The following is a 16,745-nucleotide window of genomic DNA, read 5'->3' as shown; positions in this document are numbered from 1 at the left end:
GGTCGGTTTAAATGAAACAATGACCCCACGGAAAAGTACCCAAAAATGGTCATGTTTGTAAGAAAGTGGCATAACTATCCTCAAATGCTAGGGGAAGCTACATCTAGCCCATTTCTTTTACCGATTTTTAATTGTTTGCCAACAAGTTCAAAAGTGAATCAATCGACTTGGAATTTCAGTATTGTTTATTTATAGAAATTTCAATCTGCTATCCGCTATTAACTCGATGTCAGTCTTTTTCAACAATGAAACTTTATTATAATTATCTATAGGATTTTTTTTGAAGAACTCATGAAGAAATGTTCACGGGACTGACACTTGTATACCTCCACCACAGTTCGTTCCGTAGCCAACATTGAAAATTCCGCACTGACACCCATAAGAAGAATCATGAGAAAGAAAAAGATAGATGCGTTCCACAATGACAGTTTCATAAGCTACAAGCAGAAGAAACGAGACTGTATCTAGACTACGAAAACACAACCAAAACATCAGACCCCCGGAAATGTTTGAAGATTTCTTGGCATGGTTTTTGTATGAATCCCTTCACGAAGACATTTCAATTCTAATTTGAGTAAACACCATACAATGTACCAAGCTATTGGAGCGGTGTTTTTGAAAAAAAAATCTACTGAGCATCCATCGAGGAACTATCGAGAGAACTCTTGGAAATCTTGTTGGGAATTCTGGAGTAGTTTGGAAAATTTTATGAAGGAAATATTACACAGTAGATATCTTACAGCAACCTCACTGAAGTAATTTCTAAACAAAATTCTCAAACACCAACCAGAATATTTACTGATACTTGAAAAACATCAAAAGCAGCCAATGCAAAACTGAAACATTGCCATTAAAAATAACATTGTACTCCTCCTGCAAATATCGGAACAAATTCAACTCGCAACAATCGATTATCTTTAACTGCAACAGCATATGTTCGTATGTCGAGCATCTAGAAAAGAAACAACTTGATGAATGATATATCATATAGTTAATATAGTTATAACTAAATTAATTGAATTGTGTCCGGGTATGGTTACACTACTAAGCAGTACTTAAGTAAAAACTTTAAAGCAGGTAACATCAATTGGGTCCTAAAGCCCTACATCGATGCAAACGATAAAGTACCGCTCAAGAATACATGAACAGATGTTATTTAAATTCTGATACTAGTCTAAGGGTCTGTCTCAATTGGATAATTAAACTGAAATTAAACTTAAAAGTGACATTTCAATAATTATAAAATAACCCTGCTCGCAGAGCAAGATTACTTTTGACAGATATCGAATCATTTTCCATCGATGTCCTGTTGGAATTGCTGGGTAGCACCAGCCATTCTTATAACGGGGTGATTTCTTAATTTTCGAACTGTCACTTTTAAGTTTAATTCTCCAAATGAGACAGACCCTAAGTCAGTAAAAATGATATTTTTGTGTTTTAGATTTTTTAAGACATGTTTTGGGCTGAGCAACGTCTGTAACTGAAAAGGCAGCATACCCAAGTAACATTTTGAGTTTTAAAACGCTCTTGAAAACCATAATTTACTCTTCAAGAGTGTTATAAAACCATCATAAAACCAAAATGTTACTAGGGTAGCAGAACGATTAAACTATCAGCCCTGAATATCAGGCCCATAAATTAACTATCAAAGTTTGAGTCAAGTGCCCTGCAGATCGAAAATGTCAAGGAAGCATTTCCATCTATTTTTAGTTTTCAAATTAAACAATGTTCCTTTCGACTTTTGAGTCGAGAGAAAAACTGATCCGTTCAGGATGATTAACTTCATCGTTCCCCGAAAGAAAATTGAATATCAATTCTTCATTTTTTGACACAATTGCACAAAAACGCGTCGGATATTATTTGCCAAATACAGAAAATACATATAACTAAACACTTGGTATATCATACCTCCATGCTAAAACGTAGAGATTATATCGCATGATCTAACAACATGACTCCAACATAAAACCACACACTGAAACTAAATAGGGGGAATGACGGCTTTGGCAGGTTTTGTTCTATTATTGGCAGGGGGTTTTTTATGACTGATTATGCTCAAATTTGGCCTAAACATTCTTTGCATATCAAAGAATATTGTGGCCAAATTTCATAAAATTTGGTCGACAAAAACCCCCCTGCCAATAATAGAACAAAACCTGCCAAAGTCGTCTTTTCCCCTACTTCCAATTATTAAGGGGATTTTTATAAGAACTATTTGTCCCCAACATTGACCATTTGAGCAACGTGGCTTAGAAACGTGGAGACTAATGAAAGCCAATTTGATTACCGTGGGGAACATGGAATGGGTCCGGAGTAGAATTTTAATATCCAGACTGAAAAAAAATCAGTATTTGGGTTGCATTTTTTTCCCTGACCTCATTCGAAATTCCCTGACTTTCCCTGACATTCCAGGTCCAAATTGAAATTCCCTGACTTTCCCTGACTTTCCAGGTTTTTCCAGGTAGTCGACACCCTGTAATACGTCTGGTTAGAATCTGGGACGGTACTTGCAAGGAGGAAACAATTGTAACTTCATCTGCAACCAGCAAGCGCTGTCACGAATTGTCAGATGCAACCAGCACCTTTTCGTGCGAACGTATTGGTATCCCTCAAAAAGTATTCCGAATGATTTTGTTTTACGAGTACTTTTTCACTTGGAAAAGTATTCTAGAATAGCCGGACAGCGACGAATACGAGTTTTATTCCCGATAGAAAAATCTTTATAATAATAAGTTTACAAATCCGTCAACTGCAAATACTTTTATTGTGCTTTGAATATTCTACCCGGGATTTAGGTGAAACACTCAAGGAAACAGTTGAACATCGATGATCAACTGTGAGGAAAAGAAGAACAAGTGTCAAAACAAGGAAAAAGAAGCCGTCTTGGCAGGTCTTGTCTCAGGTTTGAATGAACGAACAAATGCGAATGAATTTATTTTCTAATTATTAACGACAATAATTATTCTTACGCCTACTATGACCATTTCCATTTTCTCTACAACACTCCTCCTAAACGGCAACAGTCAGTCCAATCAACTAGACTAACTTCTCTAGTCTTGTGCGCCCCAACGGCTTCGTTAGTAAATTTGCCAAAATGTCTTCGGATAGGCAGAACACGCCGAGGGGTGCGCCACTTCCACGATGAGCCGTAGATGAAGCTTCCTTGGCACAAAGATTTTCGCGATTAGAATGATTTTCTTTGCGATGAAACTTTTCACCTGCGATTAGCGCGATAATGATGCGATAAACGCATTGACAGCACGGAACTGCTCGAAAATTTTGACTGTCAAAAATGATGATATTTCTTGCTGTTCGATATTCGATCAGTATATTTTCACAACAATTTCGCTTTTCAATAACAATTTTATTTGAGTTGACGGAGTTTCGGGTCCTTTCGGTGTGTCTTGCCTTGAAAGACCTCACCGAAAGGCAGATCGAGGCAGATGTTCGTGAGCTTTTGGAACCCGCAAACCTCTCTGTGGGGGACCTACTGCTACGAAAATATTTTAGGAACTTAGGAAATTAAGGTTTATTAATTTCAAAATAATAAACGGAAAAAAACGCGTGCCTGCTGAAGATAGCGGGGCCGTAAATAGGAAAATTTCTGTTATGATTTTGCTGCCATTTTTAGAACGATTGGAAGCTTAAAAAAGAAGGGATTCTTTTGGAAAGTTTACCTAAGATTAATCCAAGATTTTAAATGGGAAAAGGTCAATTTGTAGTTCTGTGGAAAATACGAATGATTTACAGTGGAAATTTTGAGAAATTACCGAAGAACTTCTTGAAAATCATTTAGAGAATTGCCCGCGTAAATTGAAAAAAAAGTGCCAGCTCACTTAGCATACGGTTTATTCCATACCATCACGTAAACTACATTGTTAATTCAATTAACTTAATTGAATAGATCGTTTTTCGCTAATCGTCCGTGTTCGGAAATATGATTCACTTGTACGAGATCCACCGGAACAGGAACATCTTTTGACATTTTTACGTTTGTGGCCAGTCCATACCACCGACGATTACGCAAGCGCTTCCGATGCCGAATTTTCTTATCTCCATGCTGCTAGGGCATTTACCGGCAAAAGCGAGAAGCCGATGCCCAAGGACGTTAATACGTCGGTGTCCTTGCAGGGCTAAAATTTACAGTTGTCACCGATGCCACTGAATTCACCTACTCGAAATAAACAAAACAAGTTTGGTCGGTTACTCTGGTAACAATGGATCGCAACTTACGATTCGAGCAATAAACAGTTGCGATAAAGCGCGATGGGGTGCGATTATGCGATTCACGTCGCGATTAGTTGCGATAATAAAAGCGATGGCTTTTCGAGCAGAATTTTATAAGATCTGGCAGCGATTAAGTGTGCAATCGCAAAGTGGCGTTCCCCTCGGAACACGCACGTCTCGATTTTCCGCCCAGTCGGCGTCAGAATAACTGACGATGGTACCGGTCTCACCTTTCCTGCTTAGTCGTAGTCGATATGTAGTCGGCTTTACCCTTTAGGTACCATACCACACGTTTCAGCTCGATCCAGTCCTCTTGGGTGGGCCGATTCGTCTTCCTGCTCAAAATGGATACCGCAGTCGCAATGTCGGGTCGGGTGTCCACAGCTATGTACAACACTTTCCCGATAAGCTTCTGGTATTCGATGTTGGTCTTCAGCGGCGTTCCGTCGCTCTCGCTCTTGATGTATCCAGGGATGCTTTGGCCTCCGTCAATCCGTTTGATTCGACTAGCTCTCGAATGTACTTCCTTTGACTCAGAAAGTAATCCCCGTGCTTATCCTTCTCTACTCCCATCCCTAGGTAATGACGAATATCACCTCGTTCGCTTATCTCAAAAGAGCGCTTCAGCTTACTCACGAACGCTTCAATCATCGCCGGATCATCACTCCACTACGAGATCGCCGACGTACACCAGTACGTAGCACCATCGCCCCTTCAAATTTTTCCGATAGATACAGGTAAGGATCGGATACACAGCGTTCGAATTGCTGTCGAACCAGTTCTTCATGTAACTTCTGGTTCCACGCTCTTGTCGTTCTTCGTTTTCGGCCTTAACGTGCAATCCTTTTGGTTTTTTATTTCTCTAGTCCTTCCTTTCAACTCGTTTCATCATTTTGAGGGTGTTTGAGCATAAAAATAGAAATAATAAAGATAAAGATAATGTAAATTAGATTGATGAGATTGATTGATATAAAATTATAAAGTATGTTCTTGTTCATTTCAAAAGCATACAACAAGTTTTATTTCATGTTCGTTTATTAAAAGGTGTCATAGTTTATCTTCTGGCTGTTTAAGAGCATCTTACTTCCTCGTTCAGTCGCTGTCAGAGAATCCTGCTAAATCTGTCTCCTCATCTTGTTCAAATCCGTCAAACCAGGACTCGTCCGATGCGTCATTCGTTGTTGGGATTTCAATTTGCGTGTTGTCATAATTTCCTTTTGTAAGTAGTTCGGGTGGTAATTCCTCATGACACAGGGAAAGAATCCTTGTAGCAAATTCTTGAAATCTCTCTCGGTTCTGCGCAAGTTCGCGTAAATCCTCAGAGGTGACTCCTGTGCATATCATATCCTGTTCAACACATTTCTCCCATGTGTAGCAGGGACGGCCGAGTTTCAATGGTCCGGGAATATTATATTCGGAGGCTATTTTTAATATTTCGTTTTCGTCCATCCGTTGTGGGTGCGCCTAATAGGGTGTGGGTGCGCTATCGCGCCACCCTGAGATTTCGGTTAATGGTGTGACCTTCTAGAGCCTGACTGATGTCAACTGATCCTATGTCTTCCTGGATTTGTTGTAGTGCTACTGGATCTTCGGCGCTGCGTCTCGAAGCTTGATAAAGACCAGAGACTATGAGCAGCTCCATTTCGCGCAGTTTGTCTCGGTTGCGCTTAGTCAGTGTTGATACTCGTAGACCGTAGAACACTATCGGGGAAATCGCCCAACTAACAATTTTGGTGCTAAAAGCTTCAACTTCTAGCCTTTCGCTGTATAATATTTGAATAACAGCAGCCAATGCTGAATAAAAGAAAAGCCTCCGCAAATAATCCCTTAAACTTCAACTCGACTATTACCCAAATATCTATCAGCAGCTAGTCAGTTTGTGCCGAATATATTTCATCTTTTATCGTTTATGCAGCTTTCATATAGTCATATAACAGCTCTGTCTGAATTAGCAACAAAGCTTATCGGTTAAGAGCTCATGTATGTAATTAAGTTGCTTGTTAGCAACTTCCTATATTACGGTGAAGCATTCACAATGAAAATGCTTTCGCTGTTGTTATAGCACTAACAATATAGCGTAATGGCGCTATAAATGAACTAACGAAGCTTTTAGGCAACTTCTGTATCTTTGAAGATTACACAACGTTTAAGTAAACCTTATACTGCTCCTTTTAATAGCTTATCAGTATGGAACGTCAAAACCGCAATGTTTACATTTGATTTTTGTTGCCAGAGCTGTGTATGAGCTATTGATTTCTGTAACGCAGCTACAGAGGTATTCACCTGCTTTCATAGCAACTGACAAAGCGCTGTCATTAATGCTAGCAGATAGTGTAAGAAAACAAGCCATTTAGAAGCGATATTGCTGTTGACGGCTACTGTTAAACGATTAGCAGCAGAGTAACATCTATACAGATCGAGAAAATGTTGCCTAAAAACAATTTCAGCGATTGATGATGCATAAAATTAGCCCACAGAACATGCTGACAGATGTTTGAATAATGGTTGAAATAATGCTGAAAGCATACTTTTTAAGCTTATGTGCTGAAAGCAGCATGTATGCCTCTTTCTAACGTTTATACAGCATGAATCTGAAAATTGCGTTAGTAAAACAACCTATAGGGTATGCGAAGAAGCACATTCATAATTTTCTTTGTTATTTACATATGTCAAAGTGACGCTGATGACAGAGCAGCGGCCATTGAATCAGGAGATCAGGAGTTCGAATCTAGGTAGCAACAAAATTGATATTTGTGTTTTCACAAAAAAACATTGAATAAACTCGAAATTTACTCTCCTTTCAAATAATATTTAATCAAAATTAATTCAGTGGCCGTATAAAACTTATTTAACAGATTTAAAAAATCTGAATAAGCGCCATTGAAGCGAATTATATTGCATGGTTTAATAAAGATTGAGAAAAAATTGTGTAACATGCTGTAAAGTAGTTGTGCAAGCACGCCAAAAACAGCTGAATAGATTCGCCAGATTTGCTGGTAAAAGCATTGAATAGAAGTTCTTAATCATATGTATAGCACACATATTCGGCTTGAAGCCGTATAGACGAGTTGAAATAACATTTATATTGACATTAAATGTTAGTTGGTCGCTGTGTGGTATAAGCGTTGACTGGTGGCCCAGTTCATGCTATTCTCATTTACAAAGGTGAGCAATGAATAGCTTTCTGCACTCGATCTGCTATAATTTCTCGCCTATTCAGTGAGCTGGTAAGATATAAGCTCCTAGATACCGCAGTTTTTGCACCACATTGATCTCATACGGACCATAGGTGACTAAACGGGATGATGTGTTGTCTATTAGATCATAGGGGTGACGAATGAGTACTTCCTTCTTTCTCACATTCAGTTCCAGTCCGAATTCGTGCCAACACGACTGTAACACGGCTGATTTGCGATGGGTCGGTTAGAATGGCCAAGATTTCATCGGCGTATACTCTGAGGCATGGTAGACGAATTCGGCCTTCCTGCCCTAGAAACAATTCTGGCATTTGTTGTTGCAGACGTGAGAGCGCCTGATGTAGCAGGTGTACGAACAATTTTGGTGACAAAGGGCAGCCCTGTTTTATACCCTTTACTTTGTTGAATGTTGCTGTTGTTGGACTAAACCATTGCAAGGATGTCTGTTCCGTTAGACATGTTGATATGATCCGGTTGATTAGATCGACTGGGACGCCTAGTTGCAAGTTGACTGTGTCAAAAGCCTGCTGGATGTCTAAAGATACAATGTAGGTGGTTCTGCCTTTCCTCCAGCGCTCATCGAGTATTTGCCTAACGATGAAAATCTGGTCCTCTGCTGATCTGTTAAGGTGGTAGGCATACTGATAGTTCGGAACATCTCCTAAATATGATTCCATTTTCTCTAGCAGGAATCGTGAATACAATTTGTAGATTGTTTGGCACAGCGTTATCCGGCGATATTCATCTGGTCCTGTTGGCCGTTGTACCTTTGGGATTGGTATTTGAATGGTTTCTATTATACCCGGAAGGACATTGTTGTTCTCCCATATCATTCGTAGCAGTCCATGCATCTCCCTGAAGAGCTCTTCGTTGCCATAGCGGAGAAGTTCAGGGCGAATCCCGTTTGTTCCTGCGGCTGTGCAACATGTTGTTACGTAGAGTCAGCACTAGTCTTTGTACATCCTGTAGTGTGGGTCCGGAACCATCAGGTGGTTCTGGTAGTGTTGGTATTTCTTCTTCATTCGACCCTTGCATTAGCCAGGTTTTCGAAAAATAATCGTATTTTCTGTCTCCTGATGCTCCTGGTATGCCAGTTCTTTTTCTTTCCGTGCTTCTTTCAACTTTTTCTTCTTTTCTGGGTTATGCCGGTCACTCAGCAACTGCTTATGCCGTTTCTCGTAACGTCGTCCGGTTCTTGTCCTTTTCGGGATGTTCGGTGAGCGTGGTGTCCGTAGTGTTGCCTTCGCTACTCCTATCACGGTTTCGTTTATACGTTCTAGCTATGTATTGGACAGGGTCTTGGGCATCCACTGGAATCCTTTGTAATTGTAAGCGTGTCGTGATTTCCCGGTAAAAATGCATTTTCGCTATCGGATCAGTGGTTAGCAGACCGACTTGTATGATCGGGGGATCTGGTTTTTGCAGTGCAGATGTGTTTACTAAGTGTTGTGATTTGTTGGCTCCATTGATACAGTATTTAGTGCGAAGAATGAGCAGCCGATGATCTGAGAAGCCATTTGGTGCTTCTATGCAGCGGCAATTGGGTGGATGAAACCTGCGGATTATCGGCATCACGATGTGAACTATCTGAGAACAGCTTCAACCGCGTTTCCATGTGCATAGCACGCTTTTGTCGGGTCCAAAGGAGCTGTAGAGTCGATATTTTTGAAGAAGAAGTAGCTCTTTCAAAGCTTCTCCTTTTGAGTTGGTCTAAGGGTGGAAGAGTAATGGTCCTACACACTTTCTGTCATCGGGAAGCAAATCTTTGTACGTGGGCGTTGAAGTCTCCTAGAATTATGACGTTGTCACTCTGACGTTCACTCAATCTGGTTAAGTAGTTGATTAGAACTCCTATCTCTGGATCCACTTGGGTGTTGTTCTCCGAAAACAGTGATCTTGACTCCGCAGGTATTATTTCCAACTCGAAAAAACTTAAATTTGTTGCCGAAGTGTCCTCCGTGTACCAGGTTAGCGGTTCCACCTCCCATCCTGGGAGAGGTTTCCACTTGTCGATTTACATTGAACCATGCGAAGGCCGCTGTAATTGTCGTACTGGTAGCTACACGGGTCTCTTGCAAACAGGCAACAGCAATATAGTTATCGTTCAGGAACTGATCGATGATTTCCCAATCGGACGGTTGGGAGCACCCTGAGACATTCCATGTCCCGGCTGTGAAGACTTTCGGTGGCGAGTTTATTGTTGCGACTGCGAGTGCCGCCGGAGTGCTATCACTGTGTTATGTCACAACGTAAGTGTCGATTGTATATTGTTGTTGTATTGCTTGTTTGTGTAGTCGCGGTAGCGGATCTCTTTGTTGGTGTGCGAGACCAGTAATGTTAGAGGTTCCTGCTTGTCTCTTCTCAAAGGGGGGGCGGTTAGCATCATCTTTTTCTAGTCCCATCGTTCGTTTACCTGTATGATTTAAGTCGTTTATCAATTTAATGTTCGTTTTATTGTTATTTTGCCTACCACTAGGGATATCTAGAACACTATCATAGTGTGTGTACTCCGCGATGCCCAAGAGTCTGTGAGCTACTCTCAAGGTTCTTCTTCCGTCTGCGTTGATGATGCATGCGGATGAGTGTTCTCTGTAGATTTCTATCTTAAAATTAAATTCGCTCGCCACCACCAGAAAAGCTTCTTCTCCACCCCAGAATTCGTGTTGTTTTATACAATTCAGATAATACTGAACCACCCTGGTAGTTGAATAATCGTTGCAGATGTCTGCTCTTTCGATGTCTGTCAATGCAAATACTGCTTGCGCATGCAGGCGGTCGCTCCATTCAGTAAGGTTCCTGCTGTAAAACTGCACTACTACTGCCCGCAACGTTCTTACTCTGAACTTCATTTCTTCCGTGTTGGGCTTCGTGCCCAAGATTTAGTGTCCAAGCGAAACAAATAGACAGTCTCCATCTCCCTCAATAAGAGATTCTTCTTCCGTTGAAACGGTATCAGATGTCATTGTTTAACTCAGGCAATGAGCCTCCGAGACTGTTTTCTTTGAACTAATCTTAGATGCAGTTTTTGTCGATGAAACAAAATGGCGGGCGATTCCATGCGCTTTTATCTGTTAGGGGTTTTCAAAAAGTACATGAACCAACCCTTTGTCGATTATTCAGTGCTCTAAAGCTAAAATCTATGGCGCACGTTCCGTCATGATGGTTAAAATTTGGCTAGGTTGATCGGAATGCGTTTCGATGTCTCGGATCAGTCTGCTAGATGTCTAGATAAAGCTAATGGAGTGTTTTTGGTTCCCCTCATCCGGCCTACGTAACCTCCTTATGCCGAAGCGTACCTTCATTAAATTATTATTTTTATTTTCTTCTATGTGGCTTGTACCTAACGCTTGCAGGAAAAGCGAGAGGCTGACTACTTCCACTTCCTTCAATGAATATGGAAGCCAAGCGCCGTGGAGGAGCATGCACCATAGGTACCGACGCGGTTCCGCAAGATGCCACCCTCCTGTTACCTGACCAATCCCTCCATGACCCCCTTACAAGCTTTCGTCAAATTAGCCAAATGACAGTGAGTGACACCTCACTTCACCAGTCAAACAACCATAGCACATACTTGCGAACAGGCCGTTTTTTGTTATGCTTCACACGCGCTATTCTAACATTATCTCGACATTCCCTATGTAGCATGACAACTGTGGCTTACCTAACTCAATCTGAAAAAGTTCTTAGATAGTATAAAATGGGGGTACAAAGAAATATAGAATCGACAGGCAGTACAAGGATTTCTCGGAATTAACTTGTCTTTTAAGGTTAATGTAATAAATTGTTTTATTTTTGGAATGTCACGATAAAATTATTCTAAATCAATAAATTAATAAAGAAACGGAATGACCGAGTTTTATAAAAAATAAATAATTAAAAACTAAATTGTTTGGTTCGAGTCAATACTTTGGAATGATACTTAATTTAATTTGTGATCCTAAATATTAATTAATTATGATTAGCCGCATTACTCTTATCCTGTTGACTATATAAATTAGAATGACATTGTTTTTGACTTTGTGATGTTGTATACTTTTTAAACATTCATGCAAAAATCAATTTCATTAACAGATAATAATTTAACAATTGATAATAAAATTTTAAATTAACAGGTAAATCACTTTTGCAATTCGACAGTGCGTTAAAATAGGAATCCCAATATGATAGAAACCCGATTGACATAAACTTCAGATCGGGAACAATTAACTTACAAATATGAGCATATCAAACGACAAATTATTGAATCACAATCTTTCTTCTTAGATTGTACCTCGAAGCGTGAGAAACACTGGACTCCGAGGTCCGCGAAAGAGCCCTTTCTTCGCGTCTTTTCGGCGTAAACCGAAGTGATTTGCTTGCCGACCGTCCTTCATTCGAACTATTTTCTTTATCGTAGTCGGTCGTATCTTGTTCTTGCACCGAGGCTGCAACCACCGGTATAAGTAAGGAACGCGGACCCACGCGACTACTATATTGTTGAGAATGAGCAACGCGACTTCCTGCAAAAGTGTGCGCTGTCGAATGTGAATATTTACCTTCGCTTTCCTGCTTGGGAGCGGGCAAAGTTGATTCCATCTTCATGCGAAGAACGCTTTCCATTATCTGACGATTCTGTTCCATGATTTTGTTCAATAATTTCTCATGATCGTCCTGGTACCGACAACAAAACCAACCAAATAATAGTAACCCAGACATACCGAAAAGTTTTCGAATAACCCAGTTAGTACGATCCTTCTGGATTTCATCCATCAATGGAATCAAATGAGGCAAAGATACCTCCACGAATATACTTCCCACCGAGTTGAGGATCAGGTAGGACCTCGCTCGGCTTGTCCTTTTTGTGGATGTAGCGACCAACACCACCGCTAGCAAACAAACATAAAAGACGACTCTATCGACAAACGCATACCTACCAACGATCCAGCTGTGCAACAAATAAAACTCCCTAAAAAGCTCTTTCAAAACCGCCTGATGTTCTTTGGTTGAGTTTTTCAAATCCACCGTTAGTCGGTCCAGAACTTTCTGGGACCCATTGAGTGTCCTCGCCAAATAACCCCCGACTTCCAACATTTCCGCCTGCAATTTCAAACCCTCCTTCTGGTGTTCCAGTACGGTTTGCTGGATTCCACTAGCGACATGCAACTGTTCGCTCACCTCCTTGGACCGTACACTTAGCCTATCGATCGTCTGATCGGCTTCCAGCTGCCACAATTGGCTCTGCAGGAAGAAGCACATGCTTTGCGTTTGGGTAAAGAACTCCGTGTACACCGCAAAGGACCGGTCGCTCATTTCGCTCATGCAAAGTCGCTTCAGAGCCTCGGTCCGTTCGGACAAACAATCCAGCCGTTCGTGGCCGGACATCTCCATGAAGCAGTCGGTGAAATGTAACGCCAGATCCACCTGGATCGTATCCGTCAGCATCCGGCAACCGTTGCGGAGGTGGTCCAACGCATGCAGCCAACATTCGCCGTAGCGAGGCAGATGGCTCTTTTGCTCTAGGTCCTATAAAGACGGATTATAGTAAAACTACAGAATTTATCATGCTCATGACGAATAAAATCGGTAACATTACATTCAACTGCTGTTTCCCCTTTTCCACCAGAGCCATGGACATTGTATCGTCGAATCTTTGAACTGCTTCACAATACTTGAACACTAGAAAACATACCAAGGCAAAACCAATCAGGTGCTTCATTGTGCGTTGGAGTAGATACATAATTCACTGAATAAAAAGACAAAATCACCGAATGATTATTTGGAAAGAATTTTTGTGTAACATCATTAGGAAATGAAAACGATCAACATCTGCGCAATTTGTTTATTTTTTATAAAGGCGGGTGACAAACTGACAAACAAAAACAACAAAACAAACAGTACACGATTGTTAAAAATAACCGAGATTTCGGTCAATATTTTTCTAAACGCGGAACAGCTCTATGAAAATCCCCAGTCACGAAAATGATGGCAGAAGATGATCCGATCGACATTTTTCAATCATGAGAATAAGGCTTGCTGACGTTTAATCAGAGTCTATTATATAGAGTTACGCAAAGAGTGAAGCCAAATCTACCTATTGAACTGTCAAACCGTCTACCTATCGAGCAAAGTAAACAAATGATTGTTGGTAAGGCGGAAGTATTGTTATCGCCTGATGATTATTATGGCGAATTAAAACTCATGAATTGAAATGTATTAGATTTGTTCTAGAAACAGCTTCAAAAAACTTCAATACACCCCCTAATAAAGTTGCAACAAGAAACTCACGTGTTTGCACTCTGTAGGTGACTTTGGTTATCGAATTAAAAAGCTTTAGAAGTGATCACTCCCGTGAAGTCACTTGAAGGGTTGAACAAAAATGAAAGTTTTCAACATAATAACACGAGCATCATTCAGAATAAGAGTAAGAAGATCCTCTTTGCGCAACTCTATATAATAGACTCTGCGTTTAATCATCTTTCTCTTGCACACGTACCCAGAAAATATAGGATTTGTTTTTATCGGGAAACGCTTTCCCCGATGAAAACAAATTAATCCTATTCTTTTTCTGAGCGCGTGCAAGAGAAAGATTATTAAACGTCAGCAAGCCTTATATATGTGGGGCGCCCGAGACGCTACACGAAAAGAAATTTTCTTAATGATTGTATTTGGCAAAACACATACATTTTTGCCATTGTGGTTTCTAAATAAAATATATATCCAATTGCAATGAAAGCAATACAGCATTGCATAAGATAATCATAACATGAAACTTATACTTTGTATGTCAAATGTTAATATACATGATTAGAAATTTTTAATAGTCTGTATAAGGTCAATTCATAATTTTCATTAAAGAAATAACAATGAAATCATTGGGTTTATTGATATATTTCATTCCTTGCAATAATATCATTTCTTCGATTTGATAACCTGAAATTCCGAAATTCGATAATATGTTGATAATTTATTCTTGTTATTGTCATTTATTCCGAACAAAAATATACACACTTTGAGGCATGCATCGAACTTGTTAGCACATACAGAGCCGCACTGGTGGCCATCAGGAGATCGAATTCGTTTCCGTTGGAGTGACGTGAAGTGTTGTGTCGCAACTGCAAGCATCCGGTGTCGATATGGATCAGTCCGGTCATACTTTTCTGCAAGCAACTCCGTCGGCAATTTTCATTTGTGTGACGGGTACTTCAGCTAAGTCGTTTAACTCCCCGTATTGCCGGATGATCTTGTACAGCAAACCGGCTAAGATCCTATGCTCCGAAACGACATGAACTTCCTTGACCCATCGCATATCGCATATACATAAAAATCCGGCATATGTGAGCGTGTTTTCGGTGGACTTCGACACCGCCACCGATGATTGTGGACATCGCAATCACCGCACAAACCTTCAAAAGATTTACTAAATTAAACAGAATTCCTACGCATAAATAAATTGCCATTACCTTTGTAGCTTTTTATGTGGGTCCAATTTCGCACCGATGCGTTCACAACATCCGCATTCACAACTGTTTTGCAACATTTTTTCACTGGCTGACGGTTTTTTTTTTATATTTCAACCTACATCAAAAGTATAAGTTTTGCTTAATACATTTTTGCCATTAAGCAAAACTTATACTTTTCATTCGATAGGATATTATTCTATATTCATTCATTTCATTTATTTAGTCTACATCTATACAGATAAGATATTATTCTATATATGCACTCTAAATAAATTTGATTCAGATTTGTAATGAGAATTATATAATGGAAAATGAAAATCATATCTGATATCTGATGATTAACATGAATGGAATTTAATAAATAAAATAATTGATTTTTTTTACGTGTAGGGGGTTCCTGAGAAAATCCGAAATGGTATCCGAAATCGGTTCGTCAATCAACCGTCACCAACTTTCGAGAAGGAACTACCATCGAGTGAAGTGGCAGCGGTTCCAGCAGTGCGTTGACACCATCATCGACTATGAGATGCATCCAGAGACGTCAGAAAGTATCGACCGCCACCTGTGGGCCTTCGAAGAGGCAATCTTGGTGGCCAGGGAGCAACATGTTCCAACGGCTCGTCAGGTAAACAACACCCTAATCGTTGACACCCGCACCAAAGATCTCATTCGTCTTCGCAACGCGGTTCGCCGACATTACCAACTGTCGTATTCTGGAATCCGCCGTTGAAGAGCGGTGCGACTGTTCGTTTTAAAATTCGACAACAAACTGACGGTGCAATCTTCGTCGTTGCTACTCAACCCGATGGCGCTACCAACACCATCTCACACTGCACAATCATGCACTCAATCATGCACAGATTCTTTCTCTATCGTGATTAGTGCAGATGCAAAATTGAGAGTTCGAATCAAGTCTAATGTAAAACTTGTAACATTGTACGGTAAATTGGGGCACGCGAAATATGTGATTTCACGATTGGTATATTTGATTGCTTATGTTTAATGTACTATCCGCAATAGCAGAATCAATTCATAGTCTAGAATCACTTATACAAACTAAAATCATTAGCCGCTTACTCTGAATACTACATCTTTCTCCTTCCCTACTCTTTGAACTTTGTAAGAATATGATTTCAATTTTATAAATATTTCATTATAAAGAAAAATCATATCCAAATTGCTTCAAAATAAATTAAAACAATTCTTAATATTGTAGTACAGTAGACGTTCGATAACTGCAAGTCATTTAACTGCAATGCTTTTTAACTGCAATTCGATAGTTGCAACAGTTTTGCAGTTATCGGACCGCTAAGCTTCAAACTGATGTTAAACTCAATGACAGCTGCATTGCGCTGCACATTTTCATTTCATTTATTTAGTTAACATCTAAACAGATAACACTGAATCAACAATTTGACGCCACAATGCACGGTTCGAGGCCGCATCTCTCCATCCTCGGATACGCCCCACGCTCGCCAAGTCGTTCTGCACCTGGTCTGCCCATCTCGCTCGCTGCGCTCCACGCCGTCTCGTACCTGCCGGATCGGAAGCGAACACCATCTTTGCAGGGTTGTTGTCCGGCATTCTTGCAACATGTCCTGCCCATCGTACCCTTCCGGCTTTAGCTACCTTCTGGATACTGGGTTCGCCGTAGAGTTGGGCGAGCTCATGGTTCATTCTTCGCCGCCACACACCGTCTTCTTGCACACCGCCAAAGATGGTCCTAAGCAGCCGTCTCTCGAATACTCCGAGTGCTTGCAAGTCCTCCTCGAGCATTGTCCATGTTTCATGTCCGTAGAGGACTACCGGTCTTATTAACGTCTTGTACATGACACATTTGGTGCGGTGGCGAATCTTTTTCGACCGCAGTTTCTTCTGGAGC

At 40.4% G+C, this 16,745-nt stretch overlaps 1 protein-coding gene across 1 annotated transcript; it reads right to left on the bottom strand.

Annotated features, from left to right (window-relative positions):
• Positions 1-11,175: 11,175 nt before the first annotated feature.
• LOC134205019 (uncharacterized) lies at positions 11,176-13,272 on the bottom strand. The gene is made up of 2 exons (XM_062679880.1): positions 12,997-13,272; positions 11,176-12,926 (listed from the first exon to the last, which is right to left on the bottom strand). Exons 1-2 carry the CDS (start codon positions 13,138-13,140, stop codon positions 11,661-11,663), a joined length of 1,410 nt encoding a protein of 469 aa, XP_062535864.1. The 5' UTR covers positions 13,141-13,272; the 3' UTR covers positions 11,176-11,660.
• Positions 13,273-16,745: the final 3,473 nt, after the last annotated feature.

Source organism: Armigeres subalbatus, chromosome 1, assembly GCF_024139115.2.
Source record: "Armigeres subalbatus isolate Guangzhou_Male chromosome 1, GZ_Asu_2, whole genome shotgun sequence".
NCBI lineage: Eukaryota > Metazoa > Arthropoda > Insecta > Diptera > Culicidae > Armigeres > Armigeres subalbatus.
Note: the sequence above shows the minus strand (reverse complement) of the source record. Positions and strands in the feature narration are given on the sequence as shown.

Coding starts and splice junctions, on each gene's coding strand:
- LOC134205019 (XM_062679880.1), bottom strand. CDS start 13,140: ATGTATCTACTCCAACGCACAATGAAGCACCTGATTGGTTTTGCCTTG. Junction 12,927..12,996: donor AGGGGAAACAGCAGTTGAAT/GTAATGTTACCG, acceptor CCGTCTTTATAG/GACCTAGAGCAAAAGAGCCA.